This window comes from Schistocerca gregaria, chromosome 1, assembly GCF_023897955.1.
Source record: "Schistocerca gregaria isolate iqSchGreg1 chromosome 1, iqSchGreg1.2, whole genome shotgun sequence".
NCBI classification, from domain to species: Eukaryota; Metazoa; Arthropoda; class Insecta; order Orthoptera; family Acrididae; genus Schistocerca; species Schistocerca gregaria.
The window spans coordinates 342,067,631-342,094,924 of record NC_064920.1 but is presented as its reverse complement, the minus strand read 5'-3'; the positions used below and the strand labels follow the sequence as shown (position 1 = coordinate 342,094,924).

General features: G+C 41.8%; 1 protein-coding gene across 1 annotated transcript; it reads left to right on the top strand.

Moving 5' to 3' along the window:
* The first annotated feature begins 2,124 nt into the window (after positions 1-2,124).
* Positions 2,125-24,014, top strand: LOC126295285 (apolipoprotein D-like). Its single transcript, XM_049988087.1, has 6 exons — positions 2,125-2,227; positions 10,092-10,220; positions 10,378-10,508; positions 14,994-15,082; positions 22,032-22,127; positions 23,691-24,014. Exons 2-6 carry the CDS (start codon positions 10,098-10,100, stop codon positions 23,819-23,821), a joined length of 570 nt encoding a protein of 189 aa, XP_049844044.1. The 5' UTR covers positions 2,125-2,227; positions 10,092-10,097; the 3' UTR covers positions 23,822-24,014.
* The last annotated feature ends 3,280 nt before the right edge of the window (positions 24,015-27,294 follow it).

Sequence of the window (27,294 nt, the reverse complement as noted above, 5' to 3'; positions counted from 1 at the left end):
TAGTGAAGAACAGTTGGTTACAAACCATTTTTGAGCGTCTGCCCAAATGTCAAAACCAGCGCTTTATCCTCTAAATTAATAAATCGTTACTAATCAATGATAATGTCAAGATTTACTGTCAGTTTACACAATAGACATTCCAGTATCAGCTTGATAGAAAGTCATCCTCCTTTCTTTTCTTTTTTTCTTTTCTTTTTTTGCCCGATGCTCTTTACATATTAACTTGCACTTCCCGCTAAGCTCACGGCCAAGACCATACAGCAAAGTCTGTCACAAACTGTTCTGGTCCACGAGTGGTCCAGCTCGTCTGTGTGGGAAGTACTTTCATTCTTGCAACTCTGCTCTGAAATGTTGCATCTAAAGGTTCTGACATCGAGCGAATGAGTGTGAGAACAGAACGACTGAATAAAGCAAGATAAAATAAAGGAACTCTTCTGAGAAAATCTGTCACAAGAGTTCAGAATGCTGTGAGTCACTCTTACTGAATTTTACTATTACCGTGGGCAGATAAACATTCCATATTACACTGCTACTTTTATAACGTAATCAAAAACCTAGGTTAAAGTTATTAACGAACTCGAAAATTTCTTAAGCGACCAGTTGTTTAATGCATAATAGCCATGGTTTCCCGTACACAATTCGGAGAAACCATCTGATGAATTCATTAGCAGATTTTCCAGTGCAATTACCAAACCTTCCTTGGCTATATCCTGACTCCTTGAAATATTAAAATGTTTGCCCCTGGTTTTTGCCTGAGAGATGACAATAGTTAAAAATAGCGATTTTCCATTCATCTGTCCTGCAGAATAGTTACCGGGTTCCTTGTGTTATAGTCGGTATTGATTTCCTTATCTCCAGAATTTTGCCTGGTCTTTGTGCTTAGTTCAATAGATACGACAGAAACAGCATTACGATCGGTCTTTTTTAACATATGTGGCGATAACGTGAATGAGCCGCCTTAAATGTCTTTCCTCTTTCTTCCACCACAGTCTTCGACCCTGATGAAAAGGGTGAATTGTTCAAAGCGTGTGGAGAACATTAAAATTGCTTTTCACTATTTTTCTATATTGTAGCCTTCCATTTATTTTTGTTTCTTGGCGATTGTCCCATCTATTAACATCCTTTAATTTCGCTTTCTTTCCCACAAGAAAATCTTTGTACACGAGAGCTACCATGTGTTGCTTCTTCCAGTTACGATTGTGACATTCAAAAAGTAACGTAGCATTAAATGTCTAGACGTACAGTGTGTTTGAGACTACAGCGATCACTTAATATGCTTTTACAATAAATTTATTGTCCTTCTAGAACACCGTAATTTACAAGTATCAGAAAATAATGTGATATTATGTATCCTGACATACAGTCTGCTTCAGTCTGGAACCGTGCGTCCGCTACGGTCTCAGGTTCGAACCCTGCCTCGGGCATGGACGTGTGTGATGTCCTTAGGTTAGTTAGGTTTAAGTAGTTCTAAGTTCTAGGGGACTGATGACCTCAGATGTTAACTCCCGTAGTGCTCAGAGCCATACTGTCTGCTACAAACTATAGCGATCATTTAATACAGTTGTTCAATCAATTTATTGATTCTAGATCGATTTTAAAATATCTTCGTGGTCAGTTTCGGCTACGAAATATGGCTCTGAGGATGACTTTTACAGTTGTCGGGTTTACTGAGCTGGTTAGTGAAAATCCCAAAGACATTTCACCCATGGAAGAATGAATGGGGTTGGAAAGGGAGTGAGATGTAACTTTAATCGAAAATAACTGCTTTCAGTATCAAGTCGTTAAACAGTTCTGATGAGATTTCAATCCTATGGAATGATTGAGGAGGGGGGAGGGGTGTAGATAGGAAGGATGTGACGTAAAAACAATCGGAAACGATTAATATTTAGTGTTAAATTAATATTAGGCCCGGTTGATTGGCTGGTGTGTAATTAGATAGCTACCGAATAATTGCCGAAGGACGAATCCGCCCTGACTGCGAAGGTGACCGGTCTCGACAGAAGTTGAGTTACGACGGAGCCAAACATGTTTTGGCATGGTTCGCACGCGATGCTTTGCTTCCTTTATCGCCAGGTGTGAGTGATCTTCCTCCAGGCCGTTGCCATTGGAGGCGAAGCTGAGCCGTGTGCGTCATATCAACTCCACGTCTTATCACATAAAAGGGACGCCAGCGCGGCTCTCTGGTAGATTCTCAGTGGCCCCACTTCTCCGCTGATCTGTTTCACAGGTGAGTTGACAGGCCGATAACCACTCAGCATTCTACTTAACTGAGCTTATAAATAGTTCTGATTTTAGAACGGAGGAGTATAGACTTTATTTCGAAGGTAGCTAATAGTAAAGAAATTCGTTGCTAAAAATACTGTTCTACATCTGCATCAGAATTCAGTAATCTACCTGGCAGTGTGTGGCCGAAGGTACTCCCTTCCCTATTCCACTCACGAATGGCTTGTGGGATGAATGGTTGTCGGTAAGCCTCTGTATTAGGTGTAATTTATCGAGTTTTCTCATCAGGGTTATTTTGCGAGATGTAGGTGTGAGGAAGTAATATCTTGTCCAGCTCTTCCCGGACACTTTAGAAATTTTAACAGTAATCCTCTTCGTGTTGCACAACGCCTCTCTTGTTGCGTCTGCCATTGGAGTTTGTCGAACATCTCTGTAGCTCTCACGCGTTGGCAATACAGTCCCCTGACGAAATTCACCGCTACCTTGTGTCTTCTCTATCTCTTCCAGCAGTTCTACCTGTTCAGGATCTCAGATTAATGAACAATACTCCAGAATCGGTCGAACAATCGTTTGGTAAGCTACTTATTTCGTGGATGATTCCCTTTTCCTTAAGATTCTTCCTTTGAATCCCAGTTTGGCATCTGTTTTTACTACTATTTATTTTTCGTTGTCGTTGCACTTAATGTCTGTCTGACTAGTTAATCCTAGGCACTTACGATAGATATTGCTTCCAGCACTTTGTCATCATTATTGTAGCTGTATAGTGGTGGACTTCTTTTCCTACGTATGCTCGATGTATTACATTCATTAACTTTCAAGGGCAACTGCCAGAGACTCCACCATCATCAGTCCTCTGAGGCCATTCTGCAAATCGATACTGTCTTCTGACGTTGCTACTTTATTGTACACACGCCATCTGAACCATCTGCGAACAGTCTTAAAGAGCTACCAAGGCTTTCCACTAGATAATTTATTACATCGTAAACAGTAATGATTGTGTATCACACTTCCTTGGGCACCCTGGAAATTACCTTTACATCTGTCGATTTTGTTCTGTTAAGACAGTCATAATGAATTCTGTCTGCAAGGCAGTCTTGAATCCAATAGCAAATACGGTCCGATATTTGATAAGTTCGTGTTTATTTCATTAAACGCAGGACGTGTCAAATGCCTTCATGGAAGCACAGGGCGAGCTGACTTTCGTGAGATTGCTGTTTGCGGAATCCATACTGATTTTTATGGAGGAGACATTCGTCCTCCAAAAATGTCGTAATTCTTGAGCATAAAGCATGTTCCATAATTCTACAACATATTCATGCCAACGATATAGGCCTTTAATTATGTGCATCTGTCCTAAGAACCTCCTTGAAACCGGGAATGACCTGCACATTTTTCCATTCGCTAGGTAACCTTGGTTGCTCCAGCGAGCTAGGATAAATTGCTGCTAAAAAAGAGCAAGTTATTTAGCATAATATTTGTAAGTATCTGTTATGGCCGTGATGGCTTCCCACTACTAAGTGATTGTAGTTCCTTTTCTATTCCGCCATCGGCTATCTCAGTATCTGCCATTTCGACGTTCGTATGATGATTGCAAGAAGGGACTCTGTTAGAATGTTGCGCGTTGAAGCAGTTTCGGATGACCGAATTCAGTATTTCGGGTTTCTGTCTGTTATCTTACGTTCCGATCACTCTGTAGTGACTTAGTGACTGAACAGATGATTTCGAACCGCTCACTGATTTTACGGAAGTCTTAATGTTTTTGGTCAGATCGGTTGCCAAAGTTTTTCTTTCAAGGTCATTCACGCTTATAGTCTGTTCACTCATTATGTATATCTCGACAAGACAGTTTTAAGAAACTTACATAAAAATGTGATTGTTAAAACTGTACTGCATTAACTGTCACTCGCAACATTTGTGTGTCTATCGACTGAAAAGTTTTTCGAGCAGACAACCTCACAGTGACGAACTTTTTCCGGAAATCCTGTCCACTTTCTCCCACCTACGATCACACACAGTTAAGCTACGAACTCTCCTACTTATCATACAAGTCAGCTAAAATATAGCAACCAAACTACATCCAGAAAGAATAAATACATCTGTGCGGTATGGGTGTAGCATCCGTCTCTTTGGTAACAAGTGGTTAGCTTTATATTCAGTGGGATGCTTATTAATAACTGTTGCAGCATATCTGTTAGGAACTGTAGATTCTTGTGTATATTTAGAGTCCCATGAACAAAAAGGGGTTCAGTGATGCGAATCTCGGGATTCCCGCATCACACGTTGGGAGAGCGGGGTCGGTGTTTCTACACATCTGTCAGTCAGCGTGGATTTTCAATTGAGCAGTTGTCCACACTACGAAGATTGATTGACGCAAGATTAATCCATAAAGTAAATCCTGCACCATTAAAGCCGCATCACTTTTCAGTTTTCGTAGACATCGTTGGGAGAACTATAACCAATTTTGAGCGTACCTGTCGTGATGTTGTAAATGAAACGAAATGGGGAAGTGGCGAAAAGCATTTGAATGCACACTGGAGTGCAAGACTTCGTGACGGAAATCGCTTCCGCATCTTGTATCACTGCCAAGTAAGACAGCTCGATGATACTTGAACCAGACACATAAAGAACTGCTACTGTACTGTACGGAAGTAAGTGAAAGAAATACGCAGCGAGACGAACAGAAAAGACACTTTTACACAAGGAAGGACGTGGTTCTTAATGAGGTGTGACATAATCACGCGCGACGGAGCGTCCTGTACAACGTGCTGCCGGCCGCTGTGGCCGAGCGCTTCTAGGCGTTTCAGTCCGGAACTGTGCTGCTGCTACGGTCGCAGGTTCGAACCCTGCCTCGGATTCCGTGATGTCCTTAGGTTAGTTAGGTTTAAGTAGGTCTATGTCTAGGGGACTGATGACCTCCGATGTTAAGTCCCATAGTGCTCAGAGCCATTTGTACAACGTGCTCCCATGCCGGCCACAACGGTGGTTAGGAGTTCTTGTGATAATGTGTTTCATTCCTCCTCCAGAGCGACTCTAAGTTCGTTGGTGCATTTGGACATGTTGACATGTTGCAGTACGTCCCGCCCAAAGCATCCTACACATTCTAGATGAGATTTACGTCGGGAAACGAGCAAGCCAGTACATTCGTCGAATATCATCTCGCCCAAGGGCCTCCTGCATGTGCGCTTTTTGGTGCGATCACGCAAAGTCATCCATAAAAATGAAGTCCCCATAGAAAGGAGTACAGAGTCACAATAACGACGACTGGTGTGTGACTCGTTTTTAAAGATTTGGATCCCAGCATGCCCACGCAATTATGTCTCCCCTCTCCATGATAGGGGACTACCAAAACGATCCTATTCGACAGTGTTCCTCAGTTCATTACGTTTTCTCACATCTCTGCCAGTATCACAAATCAGATTGAGTCTTCTCTCAGCCGGGAACAGCACGGGATCCCAGTCCTCTGTGGTCCAGTCCCTATGCCCATGGGAGCATTGCTAATGTGGCGCCGATGTACAGGTCGTTCGGGCAAAGAGACCACACACCTGCAGCTGCCGCGCCACTGTGGAGCGTGATATTGCGTGACTTACAGTCCTGGTAAATGTGGTGCAGTTGTACTCGGTGTTTGACGTACGTCTTTTTTCGCTTGTTGCACAATGCAGTTGTCATCTGATGCCGCAGCTAACCTTGGCCAACCATCTCCTGTCCTTCGAGCAGCAGTGTCCGAGGTTCGGAACGCTCCCAGTGCACGTGAAACAATGCTCTGAGCCATACCAAACACTTGACTACACTCGTCACACTTCAAACTTATTCCAGTTTCCCTGTGATTCTTCCCAGTGTGAAGTGATACGAATTTTATCTCGGAGCACTGCTGTAACTAAGAACCCTATCACAGCGCACCATGGCTGCTCGCTGATTGACACATAACGTCTTTCCGGTTACTTCCACTTGCTGGTATTACGGGGCCAGCCCGATTTGGCGCTATAGTCACGCTGAACCGTGACGTTCCACTTCCTGAGGACGTCGGCGAGACCTCTGGCAAAATGCTCCCCCACTTTCATTCATTTCCACCGACTAGTTAACATGTCACGTTCTTTATCTAGCTCGTCCTATGGTTTTGCAGAGCAGTGTAGCATTCGTAGAATATTCACCGTGCTGATCCGACTCTCACTTTCAAGGTGCCTCATACTGACAGGTGGATTATATGTTAAGGTTACTAAAGTGTTAGTTGGATTTCTCTCATCACTTACAGGTTTTTTGTTTGTTTTTCTTCGGCTTATTTTATTCTTCGAACTTAGAGTTTGTTGAAACTGTATTACAATCTTTGCGAAGACAGATCGTTACGACATGCAACGTTCAAGGGATACTTCGGGACACAACCACAGCGCTACTCTAACGATTTGGTGATAGACACAACAGCAAGGCAACAAGCTGATTGATTTCAAGCACATTGGTAAACACTCGAACCGTACTCGGGTTACGTGTCTGTTTACATTTGGTACAGCTGGGCAGGCGTTTGAGGGACCTCTTCTCCTGACGGCTTGACAGTTCTTTTCGATGCTCTTATCTTATTATTACGTGATCACGCTCCGTACGTGATTAGCCTTTTAAATCCTCTTCGAAGGTTCTCTCTAATTCTGCAGAAAAGAATATACTTTCATAAAAAATTAATAAGACGTCGGATTCATACACATTATATTTACTTGCTTACGTCAGAACACAAAACACTCGTCACATTCTCTGCTATAACTTACTGGAAAATACATCTCGATGAATTTAATAGCTCCGGAATTATTTGGGGTGCCCTATGGTTCTACCTACCACTGTATATTCATAACTATAAGCACTGGAAGAGTTTCTGGAAGTTCACATAGAAGTATGACTCCCTGAATAGAAAAATATAAGATTTCAGTTTCACCAACCAGACATTACAAGCAGAAACTAGCTATACGGAAGTGACTAATTCCCAGAAGAGTTAACTAGTCATTTTGGCAACACCAAGTCTGATTTCAGTAGTTTTAATACTCAGGCACCTTTCATACTTCTATAAGAAAGACACGTTTTCTAGTTTACGTAGATGGTATAGAATCGACATAAATTATTATCCTCCTCAGTAATTATTGCTAAACCTTCCGCGAAGGCTTCAAACTCGCCAACGTAGGGCTTCTCCAGATTCGACCTTCCACACCTACATCTATATTCAAGTCTAAACAAGTACTGCGCGTACCACTTTACGGTATGTGACGGATAGCACATCGTGTACCATTGCCACCTCCCTCCTTTCAATATCGAGGTTTTTTCATCCCGTTCATTTATTCTCAATCGTGATGATCGCAGACTGACGTGTAATACCCAACAACCGGTCGAAGGTGAGTTTCCCAACTGCCCTCTTACATTTCCTTAGGAGTAACCCAGTGTATCAGTCTACCATTTGCTCTTCTTGTAACTAATTTTACATTGTCGTCCCTCTTCAAATTGCTCCGCACACCCTTAGATATTTGACATCTCTGATAATTGTTTTCATCGCTATCTTTTGTATGGAAGTAGCTGGTAGCTGCAGTTTTTGGTCTTTTAGTGTTTTCATTAGTATGATCATTTCTTTGTAAAATGTACATGACTTGTAACTGTCTCTGTGCATGGACCGTCAACGTGTTTCATTGGAAAACGAGAGTTTTGAGTACATTCATGGTGCTGTCAGAGAAATTTCTCTGGTGGAAGGACTTGAACGGCGCCTCAAGCTGCCATTTGTGTCGCTTGTGGTTTAAATTGGCCCTGAATCGATCCCTGTTCACTAAAAGGAGAGCCACAATGGTTACAGTCAGGTAGTTTTAAACTGAAAGCTCGGGGGACAATGGATTTTTGAGAGACGGGGATGAGAGACGGAGAGAAAGAGGAATGTTACGGGAGATAAATGATAAAGACATAGGAAAAGAAAGCTGCATGACTGACTGAGAAACTGAAAGAGGAAGAAGTAGTGGTGTCAGAAGATAAAGCGTTTGCTTTGCTGTTTCCCGTGTAGAAACTGGTCACATACCTTTATTTTGTAGAAAACAGTTATGAGGTTGACAAAAGTAAGTGCATTACTTTATTTTTCAAAGGCAACAGAGGACTGAATTGCGAGAAGAGTGGATAGTAGCAACAATGGAATTTGCGAAAGCTTTCGGTTTACGGGTAGGCGCAACCAGTATAAATTAGACCTTGCGTTGGCCGTACGGTGAGATGTTAGGTTCTAGTATTAGGGACGACGGCAGTTGAAATCACCATACGGCCATTTAGATTTAGTTTTTCTTTGTTTTCCTAGAACGGTTAACGAAAATGCCAGGATTGTTTTTTTGAAAAGGACTGTGCCAAATCTGCGATCCATTCTTCCCCTATCCGATATTGTGCTCCATCACCAATGATCTCTTCGTCGATAGGTCGCTACACTTGCTTGTCAGATTCGACAGTGACTAGTTTAAAAGTGAGAGCTGCGTTTAAAAATGTAGAGTAAGACGGAAGAACGAGCATGTGTGACACAATGTGCCACTTTACTTTTTCAGTCGGCTACAGGAAGAGGTTGCTAGTGATAAACCGGAGGTTTTGAAACTGAAGTTAACGTTTTTACCTAGAGGATAGCGTTCCATTCCTTGTCACAGTGCAGTAGGTCCACTTAATTGGTTTATAGGGGTATAATTCACTAAAGTGGGTGAGTTAGTAAAAACACATATTGTCTTGGCATAAAGAGGAGTTAAACATTTTACTTACCCAGTCACCCTAATTTAAGGTACATATGGCCCTTCCAAACCATTTGAGGCCAACACTGCGATGGTTTCCTTGATAAATCCTGACTGAATTTACAACAGTTCATTAAAGACTCTGTAGAAATACGTTCTCATATTATATGTTTCTTTATTGGTTTGGCCTACTAAGGACCGCAGGAACCAACTTCCGTCTTCTTTCTTTTCTCCTTTCTTTCCTGTCAGCAGTTTTTCATTCCTTACCTATGTTTTTCTCTTCCTTTTTAAATCTATAATACGCCTATTTTTTTTTGTTTGTTTTCCCTGGGATGTCTTTGAAACGTTCTACTTTTACTCGAACTTTTATCTTTCTCCTATTTCTTCCTCCGCTATTTCCATACCATGCAGATCTGCTTTAACGTCTTTGCCTCAGTTCATTGATATTTTTGGGTTTCTGTCAAAAAAGCTAAAAATTCTTTTTTCATCTCGCCCTTTTTCTCTTCCACGATGTGTCTAACATTCGTTCTATTTATTAATAACCATTTTTATTGCTTCTGAACTCCCATATTCCTTTGGCATGTTTTCCTGAATATTTTCCTAGCCTTCATTCCTATTTAACCGGATTGTTGGCTGTAGTTAACGTAAGCTTTCTGAAGCATAAAGGAATTTTGTTCTGATGATTATGCTGTAGTGCTAGAGTTTTGCATTTATGGGAACAGATATTATAAAGGATTTTTTGTTATCTGAAGTGCCATTAATTGGAATATTACCTCCATTTTCCTTGCCCTCGATAATATAGCGTCTTTGTCTGAAGAATTGGTTGTATTATTTCTCCTAGATGTTTGTATTTTGTATCCTATTTTATTCTTCCATAAACAGTTTCCATATATTTCGGCGCCTCCGTCATATCTGCTATATACTCTGGTTTCTTTTCTAAGCTATACATACTCATTGTTGCTATCGTTAGTATGTTAATTATTGTAATTTAGTATTTCGAAGTTGATTATTGTTCTGATTCTTCTTTTAAAACTTTCTATATACGCTACGACTTGTTTTATAACCTTGTAGTAGTCATGTAGTAATCCACTGAAAGAACAGATAAATGAAGTTAAATCGTCTCGGTAACAAGACAGAATATAACGTTGTTTATTACAGGAACCAATGGCTTCAGCAGTTTCTTTCGTAACCGTTCTGGCCCTGGTAGCGACACCGTCACTGGCCCAGATCGGCAGTACCGGACCCTGTCCCAACGTCACACTTGTCTCCAACTTCGACGCAGCTGCTGTGAGTACTTTAGCTTTGTTCTTAAGTTATTTTCGCCATAAAGAGCTGTACTGAGACTGTAATGATGCCAGTCATAAATTATTAGTGTATCCTGGATTTTTGGCCGATAAAACTTTCTTTGCTGCTTAAAATAACGAGCTCTTCCTCTCTCACGCAGTACCTGGGGAAATGGTACGAGCAGTACCGCTACTTCGCCATCTTCGAGGGGAACGGAGAGTGTGTGACCGCCACATACACCGACAATGGGGACGGCACCGTGGGAGTCGAAAACGCCATGATTGACCCAGAGTGAGTCGATATTTTCACACAAACAAGCGCAGCAAGTCAAGCCAAGCAATTCACATCCTTATGGCCGACAAATACATTTGATGGACTTTTCCTGATCGTTGACAGAAGGGGAAGCGGAGAACGTAGGCGCAGGCTGTGCCTGGTACACATACTTTTGTGAGGAGGGGACTGGTGAACTTGTAAGGAGATCAACCTACTCAACCAGGGCTGGCACTAGAGTTTGTTAGCTCGTGTACCATCGCTTCTTTTTTAGATGTTCAGCACGAAGTAAAAGGCTACATGAACCTTGTCTGGGATACATTACTTTCACATTTTATTTATACAGGGTGTTACAAAAAGGTACGGCCAAACTTTTAGGAAACATTCCTCAGACACAAATAAAGAAAAGATGTTATGTGGACATGGGTCCGGAAACACTTAATATCCATGTTAGAGCTCAGTTTAGTTTCGTCAGTTTGTACTGTACTTCCTCGATTCACCACCAGTTGGCCCAATTGAAGGAAGGTAATGTTGACTTCGGTGCTTGTGTTGACATGCGACTCATTGCTCTACAGTACTAGCATCAAGCACATCAGTACGTAGCATCAACAGGTTAGTGTTCATCACGAACGTGGTTTTGCAGTCAGTGCAACGTTTACAGTTGGCAGATGCTCATTTGATGTATGGATTAGCACGGGGCAATAGCCGTAGCGAGACAGATTTCCAGAACGAAGGTGTCCCGACAGGAAGACGTTCGAAGCGATTGATCGGCGTCTTAGGGAACATTCCAGCCTATGACTCGCGACTGGGGAAGACCTAGAAGGACGAGGACACCTGCAATGGACGAGGCAATTCTTCGTGCAGTTGACAATAATTCTAATGTCAGCGTCAGAGAAGTTGCTGCTGTACAAGGTAACGCTGACCACGTCACTGTATGGAGAGTGCTACGGGAGAACCAGTTGTTTCCGTACCATGTACAGCATGTGCAGTCACTATCAACAGCTGATCGGCCTCCATGGGTACACTTCTGCGAATGGTTCATCCAACAATGTGTCAATCCTCATTTCAGTGCAAATGTTCTCTTTACGGATGAGGCTTCACCTCAACGTGATCAAAGTGTAAATTTTCACAATCAACATGTGTGGGCTGACGAGAATCCGCACGCAATTGTGCAATCGCGCCATCAACACAGATTTACTGTGAACGTTTGGGTAGGCATTGTTGGTGATGTCTTCATTGAGCCCCATGTTCTTCCACCTACGCTCAATGGAGCACGTTATCATGATTTCATACGGGATACTCTAACTGTGCTGCTTGAACATGTACCTTTACAAGTACGACACAACATGTGGTTCATGCACGATGGAGCTCCTGCACATTTCAGTCGAAGTGTTCGTGCGCTTCTCAACAACAGATTCGGTGACCGATGAATTGGTAGAGGTGGACCAATTCCATGGCCTCCACGCTCTCCTGACCTCAACCCTCTTGACTTTCATTTATGGGGGAATTTGAAAGCTCTTGTCTGCCCAACCCAGGTACCAAATGTAGAGTCTCTTCGTGCTCGTATTGTGGACGGCTGTGATACAATACGCCATTTTCCAGGGCTGCATCATCGCATCAGGGATTCCATGCGACGGAGGGTGGACGCATGTATCCTCGCTAACGGAGGACATTTTGAACATTTCCTGTAACAAAGTGTTTGAAGTCATGCTGGTACGTTCTGTTGCTGTGTGTTTCTATTGCATGATTAATGTGATTTGAAAAGAAGTAATAAAATGAGCTCTAATATGGAAAGTAAGCGTTTCCGGAGACATGTCCACATAACATATTTTCTTTCTTTGTGTGTGAGGAATGTTTCCTGAATGTTTGGCCGTGCCTTTTTGTAGCACCATGTATAGCTGTGGTGCTTTTTTCGTACACCATTCCATGATTTCCTTGTATTTTAATTATTGTTTTCTTCCTTGCGTTTAACACAACGACGTGTTACCACTAGCGTCACTTGTTGACCATTTCGTTATTTTTGATATTATACAATGCCTTTGCTAATATATTCACTTCTTTATGTCTCAGCCATCCTCACTGTGCTACTCTTGTGTTTTTTTGTACCGTTTTCGGATTTTCTAATTATGATTGTAATCTAAACAGGTAAAATAAAATGGGCACATATCTCTTACTTGACCAAGTCACACCTTCTGTATATCATTTCAGTATGAGTTTGACAAAATGCGGAACGTATAATGAATATTGTAGTAGGTGTACTAAGAAGTCTGAGAATTATTTCGCCATTTACTGTGAAATGAATATTAGTTACGGCAGCGACAGAGTAGTTTGCATACGTTTTTTGTTTTATGGATATGTTCACCTGCGATACTCGATAAGTGAGACTTAATCTCTGACGCAAATCTGCAAGGTATAAGGTTGCATGTGCACTGAGAAGCCGATGAAGGAAACAAAGCTTATGGTATCACGTAGCTTGTATGGCCGCAACCAAGCTAACTGGGCAAGTGAGGGGCTGACATGAAACCTAGATGGATGTTGCAGATTTAACACACAAAAACACCCACGGTTATTTCCAAATTTTTAGTGTTGTTACTTTTCGTGCCGTGTTGGACTACATGACAATAGCGAAGGGTCGGTAGATCGAGTATTTGCACAAGCTATCTTTTCACATCCCGTGGAAATATGCTCCCACACGTAAATAGAGTATACAGGCGAGCAGCAATCTTGCTGTGTGTGGTGCAAGTACTTTCTGCTCAGCTGATGTGCTCATCCAAAGTTACATCAAATTTCTTCATGGTTTTTATTAATGTTTTGGAGTTTAATAACACTAAACATATTTCTTTGTGCGCCAAAGCGGTTAGAATATACGTACAGTAGTGGAAATAAGTATTCATACATGAGAGCGTGGAAAAGTAAACTGCCTTTATTGACAATACGAAACCAAAAACACTAATTCGATATGCACTATACACATTGGCCAGTCACCAATGCATCTATGCTGGTATATAGAACGAGAATGAACAAGCCTTTACAAAACAAAATACGGAAAAGTCTGCCAAGTTCTCTACTGCGCTGGGAATTAAGTATTCATACACCAACAGAAAATGCAAGAACATGTTTAATACTTTGTATGCACACCCTTCCGATTTATTACTTCTCGCAACCACCATGGCATGGAATGGACCAATTTTCTTGTAGTTTCCCATTCTCGAAGGAGAGCCTCTTTCAAGGAGGCCATACTACGGATGACGTGTTTTGTCACTCGTGTATCCAGCTCACTCCACAAGTGTTCGATGAGATTCAGGTCCGGACTCTGAGCTGGTGTTTTAAGTGTGTGGAATAGAGCAACCATAGCCGGGCAATTTGCCCCGTATGTTTGGGATCATTGTCCTGTTGGAAGTAATAACTTATAGGAAGAGCCAAGCCACCATCAACACTCTGTTGTAAGTTCTGTTTGAGAATGTTCATATACACAAATCTGTCCATGGTACATTCCACAAAGACTACTTTTCCGACACCGGAGGCTGACATACAACTCCACACCATCACTCCACCACCTCCATGCTTCACCGTGGATTGAATGTTGTTTCGGTCTTCTAAGATCCTACCATCATTGTGCACGACATTAAATTTGCTTTCAAAACTAAACAATACAGTATCCCAGAAGTCTGCTGTCTTGGATACATGTTGTTTCGCTAATTCCATCCGCCACTTCCTATTCTTTTTGCTGATGTAGGGCTTTCGTCTCGGGACCCTGGCTCTCTGGGCCGAACGATTGAGAATGGTACGAACTGCCCTTAGAGTGATGTCCTTTCAGAAGTGGTCATGTACATATGCGGATAGTGCCGACGCTCTCGTTTTCGGGGTTTTCTTGATGATTCTTAGTAGCATTCTGGTCTCTCTTGTAAGTTTCTGTGGACGACCGTGTCGTTCACTGTTTATTACTACACGTCTGTCCTTATATCGCTTAATGATAGATTGCACAGTCGCTCGGCTTCGTGCTATGATGTTCGCAATTTCGGCATACGACTTGGGTTGAAGGTATAGGGCGACAACGATGTTTCGTTCCTCAGTGGTCGTTTCCTTCCCCTTGCGGCCCATTCTGCTGTCCCACGGTACCCACGTCCGACGTGCTGTTGCTTCACGGCCGCCACACGACAACCCAAGTGTGGCATGCACTCCGGGGCTGCGTCAGCCGTTTGTTTGGTTAAACGTAGTCCGCTGTATGAATACATTTTGCCTGTCATAGGCCGTGCGGAGTGTAACATATTTTATTTTCCCAGAATAGATTCATGGCATACGGGAAGCTTCATTACCAAGAACATGGTTAACAGACGCTACATCATCGTACTTATTCGTATCGGCGCTGTGGGTGAATTACTATCCCAACACACCATCGTAGTTTGTCACCACCTACTGTATGAATACTTATTTCCATGACTGTATTTAATGTCATTAGTCAGTGATTTCTTCAGGTCATTAATGAGTTGTTCCGTTGTCTTTCAGAACGGGCGATCCAGAAATCATCAATGGACAAGCCAGTGTGGATGGGAACACAACGGAAGGTCGCCTGGTCGTTATCTTCCCACAGACCGGTGAGTGTTTACGAGCAAATCGCCTCAGAAACTTTAATATGTGTCAATGCTATCAGTCATTGACTCTTGTTCCACAATCTACTTCCTTTAGAAGTTATCAGTCTTGTGACTGCATTAGTACCGTTTCTGTCTCTTTCTCTCTTCTACTGATCTTTTCATCTTTGAATCCCTACTTATCACAAAATTATACTTCGTCTGCACTAATCAATTACACAGTTTTAACGTTTTAAGCAAGTTTAGCATAATAATGTTCTTTCACTATCGCACACTCTGCTCCCCTGTTCTACTAGTGCCCTCTCTTGGCAGAAGCTGTCCTTAGCGCAAACGCTGCGTACGCGATGCTAGTGCACTAGCTGGAGGTAGTACTAAATGACAACGTAGAATGCACTCATTCCGTGTTTTATAATGAGAGCACTTAGCGACTGGTGACGAACTTTAAAGATAATTCATTTTTCTTGCTATAAAACATAAGCAGCAAACATGACGTTTCGGTGTAATGTATACCCTCAAATCTAACGGCTACCCTCTTTTGGTTTTGACTTTTTCATTAGTCTGTGGGTAAATAATTCGGGGCTAATAAAACCAAATTAATTAAAGTTTTGCCCTTCAACCATAAAGGTTTAACATGCTTCATGTCAAATATTTAATACAGTCATTCACTCGTCTGTAAACAGACGTTTGAATCTGTTCTGTACAAGGAAGTTTGATTCTTTAAAGAATCCGGAGTGAGAGGCTACTGGTATGTTCCTGTTTGTGGAAAGCCTATTGTGTAGATTCCTTTCCTCTCCTATATACGTACCTAGTACTTGTTCATTTTGTCCGTATTCATTCATTTAATTCTTAACTTTGTTTTGTGGCACCTCATTTCAAGTGCTATCAGTCATTTTTTAACTGTTTCTTCCACGATTTACGTTTCTCTTCTCGGTAAAACTATGCTCAAAATGAACATTTGTAGGAAGTCCTTCATTAATTCTATGTTAATTTCTGTCTTACACTGATTATTCTTTCTCCTAACATGTATTTTTAAATATATTAATGCAAAAAATACTATTTTACTTGCATATTTTGGTTTATTAGAACTGGCGTTCCTCTGTTGGTGTTAGTTATAACCTAACTTTGAATAACAATGTCTTAGGTTGATTAGGAATTGGATGCGAATGTCGGAACATACCCAGTTAGTCAAAAAATTTTGAGAATGGAATAATAAGAAAACAGATAAATGTTAAAAAGGTGGTTGTAATGCTTCCCGTGTTCTCGAAAGTATCCTCCCACGAAACTACAGCGCACAGAACGTTCATAGATCCATATGAAAGAGTCAGAAAAGTCCTTCTTCGGGATGTTGTTAAACTCGTGCTTCACATTCACGCCTCAGAGACCCACTGCACACATTTTCTTTTTGTGATAGCTCCGCACTGATAACACCAAATCTAGTCACCCATGGTTACTTATCTCAGGTAAGAACTGTTCACTTTTTTATTTTCAATCGTGTCGCGATTTTCTCTTCTTCAAAATATTATGGAAAATGTCTTCAAACTTGATTTGAAGATGTTCTGTTCGTTGTTCCATTGCGATTTATGTCATAACTAGGCTGCCGTACGTCCTCTGCTTACACTGCTTGCTCACAACTGATTGGTCGAATGCACAGCTGTTGTTTAGAGTTGGTAGTTCCAGATGCTACTGTAGTTACTGCACTGACGTCGCTTGCACGCCAGGAAAAGAATCAGTCTCGGAACATTTTGAATGAAAGGTACAGGATAAAATGACTCCGTTATCCTAGATTTTATTGAAACTGGGTCGCCCCAGTAAGAAACAACAACTGAAGAAACCAGAGCGCCTCATTGAAATTATACTGTCTGAAATAAATGAGCCAAAGAATGATACAGAGACTATTAATTTTGTAGACCATCAGCACTGGCTTCTTAAAAGAAGAGATATGTATATGGAGCAGCCTGAGGGATTTAGTGATGGAAGTGATTGGGTATGCAAACTTCATAAAAGTTTATATGGACTAAAACAATCTCCAAGGTGCTGGAACCAACGGTTCAAGGACTTCCTAATAAATCTTGGGCTTGTGGAAAGTAAGGCAGATCCGTGTTTGTTCTATCGAGAAAACTGCAATGACAAGGTTAGTTATGTATGTTGATGATGGATTAATATCTGCAAGTAAGAAGAAGGATATTGAAGTTTTCCTAAAGGAAATTCAAGATGAGTTAAAAATTGCTGTTGAGCCAGTAGAATATTTCTTAAATATTAATAATGTATGTCATGATAATGGATCAATACAGATTGATCAAGACATTTATGATAAAGACATTCTTCACATGACAGAGGCAAATCCTGTGTCAACTCCAACTGAACAGTATTTGCAGCCAAATGAGTTAACCAGTGATAAACCAACTACATACCTTTTATATACTTTAGGATTCTTTTTACCACAGACCAATGATTTTCTCGAGGATTCTCTAAAAATTTTGACACATAGCTCACTGCAAATGCTACACCGGGCCTTGTACCAACAGGTAAATACGTAAGACAGCCAAATGCGTCTCGATATGGCGTCTGTTTGTATTTGGCATATTTGTTTAGTTGTTTTTGCAACAGTGTTCTGACCCGTTTTGTGTTCCAAGGAGTATCAGCTCCGTCGTTTGTTAATTTATTTGGTATAAATCTCTCAATTGCTGCTGATACTATTTCTTTAAATTGAAACCACATCTGGTCTACACTTACATAATTAATGTGGAACGAGTGGAGATTCTCTCTGAGGAAGGTGTCAAGTGAATTATTATCTGCTTTCTTGAACAGTTATATTGTTCGGTTATTTTTGGTGAATTTGGAGGTTACAATACTCAATCTCGCTACGACAACCCTGTGTTCACTAATCCCTGTATCCATTTTGATGCTCGTTATTAACTCAGGATTATTTGTTGCTAAGAGGTCACGTGTGTTTTAACAACCGTTTACAATTCGCGTAGGCTCATGAACTAACTGCTCGAAATAATTTTCAGAGAATGCGTTTAGCACAGTTTCGCTGGACTCGCATTCGGGAGGACGACGGTTCAATCCCGTCTCCGGCCATCCTGATTTAGGTTTTCCGTGATTTCCCTAAATCGTTTCAGGCAAATGCCGGGATGGTTCCTTTGAAAGGGCACGGCCGATTTCCTTCCCAATCCTTCCCTAACCCGAGCTTGCGCTCCGTCTTAATGACCTCGTTGTCGACGAGACGTTAAACACTAACCACCACCACCACAGTTTCGGATGATATTTTATGCGTATGTGCAGAATTAAACATGTATTTTCGCCAACATATCGAGGGTAAATTAAAGTCACCACCAACTATAATCGTATGAGTCGGGTACGTGTTTGAAATCAAACTCAGGTTCTTTTGGAACCTTTTAGCAACTATATGATCTGAATTAAGACGCCAGTAAAAGGATCTTATTATTATCTTATTGCGGTTGCCAACAATGCCCTCTGCCCATGATAACTCACAGGAACAATCTACTTCAATTTCGCAACATGGTAATCTACTTCTAACAGCAACAAACACGCCACCGCAAACCGCGTTTAGCCTATCATTTCTGAATACCGTTCTTCACAAAAATTTCGGCTGAGCTCATTTCCGGCTTTAGCCAGCTTTCAGTGTCTATAATGATTTGATCATCAGTGCTTTCTATTAGTGCTTGGAGCTCTGGTACTTTCCCAACACAGCAACGACAATTTACGATTGTTATACCGATGTTTCCTGTATCTAAGTCCATCCAGTGTTCGGTCACCCTTTGTGGCTGAGCTCATCTTGTATTTTCCATAGACCCTCTAACCTAATAAGCCGCCCAGTCCAAGCCACATAGCCCCTGCTACCCGTGTAGCCGCCTCCTGACCTATTCAGTGGAACCCGAAACCCAACCATCCTTTGGCTCAAGTCGAGGAATCTGCAGCTTACAGGGTCGCACAGCCGTCTGAGTCTCTGATTCAGACCCTCATCTCGGCTCTGTACCAGAGGTTCACAGTCGGTGCTGTCGAATATGCTGCAAATGGTCAGCTCTGCTTCCAAGCAAGACTGGCATCGTTTAGCACTTCTGTTAGTCGCTCGAAACCAGAGAGAATCTCTTCTGATCCAAAGTGACACACATCATTGGTACCGACGTGAGCCACCACCTGCAGTTGGCATCTGGGAGGACCCATTCCACATCTGGAATGACTCAACTCGGTATGCACATGGAGTGTGCACTAGGTTTCTTTCCCTTCTTGGCAGCCATGTCCCTAAGGGGCCTCATAACGCTCCTAACGTTGAAGCTCCTAGCTATCATTCATTCTACCCTTTGTGACTGTCCAGATCTTGCAGACTGAGAGGTTTCCTCTGAAACAGGACAGGCAACAGAATCTGGCTAAGCGACAGTGTCAGCCACAGATAACACCTGGAACCTGTTTGTCAGACAAATCGGGGAGGCCCTACGCAAGGCCGCTTGGGAAGTCTTTCGCCGCCTGCTACGCCGCGGGGCGACTTCCCACTCGACCACAGGGAAGGGGTCAATCTCAGTGCGATCAGAAACTCGGCTGGCCAGCCGGTCGATGTGGCCGTGCGGTTCTAGGCGCGCTAGTCTGGAACCGCGTGACCGCTACGGTCTCAGGTTCGAATCCTGTCTCGGGCATGGATGTGTGTGATGTCCTTAGGTTAATTAGATTTAAGTAGTTCTTAGTTCTAGGGGACTGATGACCACAGATGTTAAGTCCCACAGTGCTCAGAGCCATTTTTTTGGGGTGGTCACCGGTGAGGACCGATCGGAGGACTCTGACGTGCTGGACGTCCGTTGAATCCCCACAGCCGGCCCACAACAGTGGGGCCCATCCACTGCAGCCTCAAGCTGTGTAACCAAAGACATCACAGCTTGAAGCTGAGAGCGAAGTGTCACCAACTTGGCTCGCATCCACACACAACAATCGTAGTAACCGAAGACATCACAGCTTGAAGCTGAGAGCGAAGTGTCACCAACTCGGCTCGCATCCACTTACAACAATTGCAGTACATGTCCGTACTAAATACAGTGGAAAACTAAACTATGTAGATAAACGGATAATCGGCACGTGCTGCACAACTCTACTGTAGACTCTGACGAAAACGCAGCAACTTGTATAGTAGATTAGATTAATACGCAGAGATTCAAAAACCTAACTACGGAAGCACTCAGGTGAAAATAAATGATTCGCCCCTGGTTAGGAACTTGTAATATGTCACAAAATCGGTTTACTTTTCGGCGAAAACGAAAACGCGAGAATGTGGCTATTAGATACCAAATAAACAAGCAGAAACTCAAAAACTAAACTATTAAAGCACACAGATGATATTACAAAATTCGCTCCTTGTTAGGAACTCGTTGTAGTCACAAAATCGGTTACTTCCCTATTGCTGCTTGTGTCTCTGCCGGCTGCTGCTGCCTGACTGACTGGCTGACTAACGTCAGTGGGGCTACCGGATTTAGTGTCGCTATCCGGGTGACAACTAGTTAGTACTAGACATGTCACAAGGTGTCGCATCATGCAAGAGGTGTCTGTCACGGCCTCGAGCCTCAAGGTAGTACATACCACAAGGCTTGTCTCATTCGAGGACAAATTCTGGTGATCGAATTTCCTTCCTCCATCGGCATTCAAACCAACTACATCCGACTCTAGTACCACCCACTCACAGATGTCAGTACAGATGTGGATGACGATACTTTGTTATTCAGCAGAACATGTAGTATTGTTTGTCTCTCGAAGATGGTATCTAGAGCTTTCCGGTGAAGGCTGAATTGTGAAAAACATTGCAGCTGACACTCGAATGTCGCGTTCTCAATGTTAGAGAAGACCCTGACAGATAAAAAACTCTGTATTGGTTTTAACGTATCTAGTTAGCCCATTCTCTTGATTATCTCAACAACACCTCTCATCTTCTGTAGATACAAGCTATGAAAGAATTCTATAGAAAATTTTATATTATAGTATTCTTACCGCAAAGACCAAAGAAGAAACTGTGAATACACGGTGTGAAAACGATACGTGCTCGAGTTATCAGTCAAACGGATCAGTATGAAACCAACAATACAAAACGGGTAATATTATTTTGACAGGTCCATGTAGAATGAATGTCTTTCAATAAATAGACTTTTGTCGATGGTGGACTTCATTTGATTCGTCTCAAATTGCGCCGTGTGTAATACCGTAAGGAACTTTAGCTTCGAAATCAAAGAAAAACGGTGTAAAATTTACACGACATTTCCATATGGTACCGAGGTCCACAAGATCGATATATAATCATTATTTAATTTCATGTGAAGTCGAGCATCATGGGTGCTGTAAAGCAATGTTCTGGTGCTGAAGTTAGGAACTGCAGGAGTCACCGTCGAACTACAGAGAAACTAACGTAGGAAACTCTTCGACGTCATTGCCGCCATTCCCTCGACAGTATCTTTCCTTGCCCCACATATACGTCGTATTTTCTACTTCTGTACTAATTGCCTGTGCAGGAAGTAGAGAATTAGTAGTATCAGTTATATTAATTATTCATAGATATTATTCGTTAATGATTTACATCAGTTATTTTCTATGTAACTGTTATCGCTGTACGATAATTAAACAAACAGAGAACAAGATGTATTTTAGTGCTACATTAATAATAGAAAATTCACAATAAAAGAGTATTTTAGTGAAAAGTACGCTGCCAATAACGCTACAAGCGTAGTAAGGTAGGTACTGTTGTAATTATGCTATTTAAGGTACGGATACCTCATCTTCCATCATGAAAACATTACGCTTTGTATCTCATTCCGTTATTGACGTAGAGAATGTTGGAAGCTTCTAGTGTATGAATTCCTGTTGCTTCACAACCTTTGTTGCAATATGTCCCCTAAAAGAAATAAAACAATTGCAGTTAGAAGCTTGAATATCAAATCCGATTGCAAATTTTTCTCTCCAGGTTCATTTGAGGCGCCATACTGGATTCTCGACACGGACTACGGAAGCTACTCCGTGGTCTGGTCGTGTATCGATATTGGAGGCGCGGCTAACATGCGTAAGTATCGCTGCTAGCTGTTCGGCAGAATTTTGGTGAGATTATACGTAAGTGGTCGTAATAAGTTTTGATTGTTACGCGAGATGCAGGTGAAGTGAGACCTGTAGAACAAACAGATATCGGCGCAAAACCAGACAAACACGTGGCAATGCGGAGTTCTGTTGTTGGCGTCATACTGCTTTAACAAGCTACTGGTCAATTAGTAAATACTGTTCGTCCTTTTTTTTTCCTTTTAATTTTTTTTATTGCGGATTACGCTCTCTGACCGAGACCAACGAGAAACATACGTTCGTACTTAATTTATCATTTACCTAGTCCTGAATCAGCAGAACCGAAAGATTTTCGGGAAATTATTTTTTTCGTCAACATATGCGATGAATACTACTAGAGTGACAAAATAAAGACAGCACTATTATCGATCGTTGTGCTTCCTTAGTGTGCTACATTTCAAATATGATACGGATCATCTCCTGTGTGTCACAGTCTCCTGCATAGAGAAGCAGTCTCACTTAAGATTATCTGTAACATTTAAATGTTCTTTGTTCTTACATGTAGCAAGTAGGTCCTCTGTACAAAAGCATGCTGAATTTTCTAATTGAAGACACTGTATGAAGGAGCCGGAGCTTACTCTGTCCCCTCTCCTAAACCTCGTTGTGATGGTTTAGGTTTTCTCCTCCACTCCCTGTATCAGGCTAGAAGTGGAAGCAACGACTAAGGATACTCTCATGCTAAAGCACCAGGTATTATTGTTTGTTAGTTCAAATTAGCCATCCACACGACAGAGTTCAGAGCTTCTTCAAGCAACAAAGACACTCATTCTGCAAAAAAAGTCTGCAGGCTTGTTTGTAGGAGCACACATTTAGAGCCAGACCACCACGTACTCTAGACTGATGTTTTTAGTAGCTGTACACATCAGCGGAGTGGAGACAATAGCTGTAATTTTCCTATGATACATTCCGTGAATACTACACAATTAACAAAGACATCATTTTCATGCCCGGTCAAACTGCCACTAACGCATACGGCTGAAGGCTACTAAATACTGTCTGCTGTCAACGAAAGCAGTGTAGTGATTATCTGGAAAAAGTAGAAACAGTGTCCAGTGGTCATTTTGCTCATCGGACGTTAACAAATTGGGTTATTTCTTGTGAAGCAAAGCAAGTGTTTGGTTACTTTCATTCCAGTGAGCAGTGTGAATGATTAACTTCGTAGATTGTACAGGATTCTGTAATGCCAGTCAGAGAGGAAATTAAAGCAGTGATGTTTTGGAGTTTGTATTGAAATTTTCAGGATACATTTTAGGCATGTAATTTCATGCTATGTATGAAAGACGGACAGAAGTAGTATAGTTGAATCAAATCAATTGCTCTTATCGAGATATTGAATAAGAAAATCGTATCTTAGTATTGATATCTTTTTGGTTTATCCAAATTTTGTACTGCTATTGATCTAATATGAGGAATGTGGCAACATCATATATATCCTTTTAACTTGTGTGGAGATCTTCAGCCGCAGCGTAAAATTTCAAAATCACTTGTTCAATTAAACTAATTTTTGTTTCAGAGTTCTCGTGGCTGCTCACAAGAGAAAAAAACCCCACCGACGAACTCATCCAAAATATGTTCTCTGTTATGACAACGAATGGTCTGGACACTGAGAGACTGCGAAAAACCAACCAAACCTGTGAAAACTGATTATCGGTAATGAAACTTCCTAGAATGAAGAAGTACATTTAATCAGTGACATAATCATGTATCTGATGCTTTGTAACACCAGATAAATGTAATGAGACTATCACCGAATGTGAAAGTTTTTGTATGTGACATTAATTAAATGACATTTGAAGAAAAGAAGGTGAAAGTTGCTGTATATGACATTAATTAAACGACGTCTGACGAGTCTTTTCATTTTTACTACGATGGAGAGTAATAATGTAATTATAAAACATATGAGCGAAAAATTAGTAGGAAAATAAAATAATGTGAAGTATTTGAAAACTTCTTCTAGGTTTTGACAGCGTTGCTGTACTACACCAAATAGCTAATTCATACAGACGATCATGACTGACAAGTACATCACAATCCATTTAAAAACTGTTCGTATATTGAGTTACTATATTCATTATGACACTTTCGTTTTTCTCGATAGAGTAATTTAAACTCAAACCTGATAAGAAAATACATTACCTTTGTTAAATAAATGACTCTAAACGAAGTAAAAAATAACGCGAAATTTGTTATGCTCTGCTGTAAAATTAGTTCTCAGAGAGGAAGTTCACTGTTTCAAATTGAACTTCGTTAGTGCCATTCTGAACGTAAAAGAACGAAAATACATTTGCGTCAGGACAGTGTGCTGTCTGTTACTAGAGCCTTTGATGTCCTTCCACTATGTTCCATTTACACTCACGAATAAAACGATATTTGCTATTCTAACGCTTTTTTGTCCACAGTTCTTGTAACGTAAGCTCTAGATCAATAGTACTTTGAGATGAATAGGTGAAGCGTAAAACCCTTCCCCGGAAACGTTTGACCAGCAATTGGACATGCTACCTTACTACTGCAGGGTAACGTAAACAGGAATAGTGAGGTCACTGTTTTGTGCCTTCAGAACACCCAGTCATAAAGGCAACCAGCAGATGTGGAACAGTGTGTTTACCAAATCACAACAGTAAAGTAAGGCAACAACGCGTGTCCTTCACCATTATTAGTTCCTTGTTCCAGAAATCACATCCACGATAAAAGTTATGATGTGGAAGGTGTCAACAGAAAAATCATAGAACACTTATATACAGCTTAAAAAATATATAAAAGCTCCGCTTAAGTGCATCGGGGCTGCTACACTCCGTGCAGCTTTTAGCAACCGTTGGTACGATAAAAGATTGCAAGTAAACATCACGAACCGTGTTTTATCTGTCGGTAGCCATTCAGAATGTTGGTTGATGATTTTCTATAGTTCGTAAGTAAAATCAGCTGATATTTTCTACTGTTAGGTTAGAATTTAACCACATCGAAGGAGTATTCGGAGAACTTGGAAGTAAGACATAACAGTGCAATGATGAGTGTTATTCTCGGTACACGCTACACGAAAGTCTTATTAGGTCAGTCGAGTTTTCGTGTTGAATTTCGCCGTTGTTCGAATACACGAAGTACATGGAACCATTTACACCCATTGCGAACATCTATTTGATTGTGTGATCTTCAAGTGTGTATTACGGCATTAGTTTTCTTTGTTATTTTAACACCTTACAAAAGGTAGGCCGGCAGAGGCCTATCTACACCTCTCTTTGGCCACAGTATAACAGATAAAAGACACAGAGACAGGAAAGCAGACATACATGAATGGTAAAAACAGGAGACATACATAAGAAACGCAAAAAAGGCGTTCGCGGAAGTCACTGGTGGTACAAGTAAGTTCAGCACTGCACACAAACGTAGACAGTATCACACGCGAACAAAGAAGCACTGAAGAAGAAACACTGTAGCACACGGGTGACGATCTTCAGCCCACTACACACAATATTTCACAAAAGAGGGCGGGGGGGGGGGGGGGTGCCACATGGAATACGGGAGGGTAGGAGGGAGGTAGGGAGGATGCCAGGGGGAGAGAAGAAGGGAGGGGGAGGGGAGAGGGTGTGGTGGGATGTGGAAGCCCGGGGAGGGAGGAGAGGGAGAGAGAAGGGGGAAGGAAGGAGGGAGTGATGGGAAAGAGGGAGCCTAAGGAGGGAAAACTCAGGAGGAGGAAGGGGAGGATCAAATCAGGTGGCAGGGGTAGATGGAGGGGACAAGGGCATCATCCAGGAGGGGGAATTGGCGGAAGCCACCTTGGGCCAGGGTGTGAAGTGTGGTAAGGTGGAGAGCGGGTGGGATTCAGAAGTACAGGCACGACAGCGGATTGGGGTGAGAAAGGATGGGAGAGACAAGTGGGTGAGAGGGATCACGTTTACAGGAGGTGTTAAGGAAGAGGAGGAGGTGTGGGAAAGGAATTAAGTCGTAGAGGATCTGTGTGGGGGACGGCAAACGGATGTGGTACACAAGGTGGAGCGCAAGGCTTCCAGGATTTGAAGGGACTTGTTGTAAGTGGGGGGGGGGGGGGGGCGGAAATCCAGCTGCGATGTGCAAAACAGAGGATGGGGTGGATGAGAGATTTATAGGCGTGGAGGGGTCCAGACCCCATGTGCCGCCGGAGTTTGAGGAGACAGAGTCAGGAGCGTGCCTCAGCTTGGATTGTCCAGAGATGGGATGGCAGTTACCCAGTTATTCTAATTATAACCCAATTTATCACAGAGGCCCTTGAAAGTAGGCACTGTAGTGCAGAAATCAATAGCAGATAAGGCATCTCTGTACATGGAATCTCTTTAAAAGATCCGAAAAGTTTTTAACGCAGCAATGAGTCGTGCAAACGAATGCCTTTGGAAACATTGTATCTACCGCAACATTAGCTTACGAAGATGAAACTTTCACTCGAAAAATGTTGCAAATGGTTTTTCTGATCAAAAGTGGTCAGTCAATTGAAGGCGACCCCAGATCTAGAAGCCCGACTGCCTCACCGTGTTGCGTTTGCCTCAGTGTGTCATGTTATCTGGTGCATTTCTCATAGTCTCAAATCTCCATTATTAATATAATAAGATTTTAAGAGAAAATTTCAACCGTTGACAAATTCCGAAGGAACATCAAATGAACTTTTGAAGCAAACTGCTTGCTGACGATGACGAAACATTCATGGGAAGAGTCACCAGAGGGAATGAGTATTGTAACAAAAGATGCGACAAAAGTATCTTCACAGTGAGGTAGTAAATGCTCTCCTCTCTCCAAAGAAGCAAGACATTCTGAATCTCATGTAAAATTATCGCCACAATTCGTTTCGGTGTAAATGGTTTCGTGATTTTGGAATTTTTTGCCTTGATATCAGTGAATAGGATTCAACATGCAAGCGTTTTGAAGAGGTACCGCGACGAAAATGGGCAAAAAGGAACCACAGTTTTGGCAGGAAAACTTGCAGTTCGTCACGCCCTTACACTCAGCTTAATCAGTTAAATTCTATGTGCCAGACATCAAAATTATAACTTCACCAGAACCCTACTCACGTGCAATGGTTCCATGTAGCTTTTTCTTATTTTCATAATGAAAATTACTGTTGCAAGAACGTCACTTTGCACCAGTTCATAGCA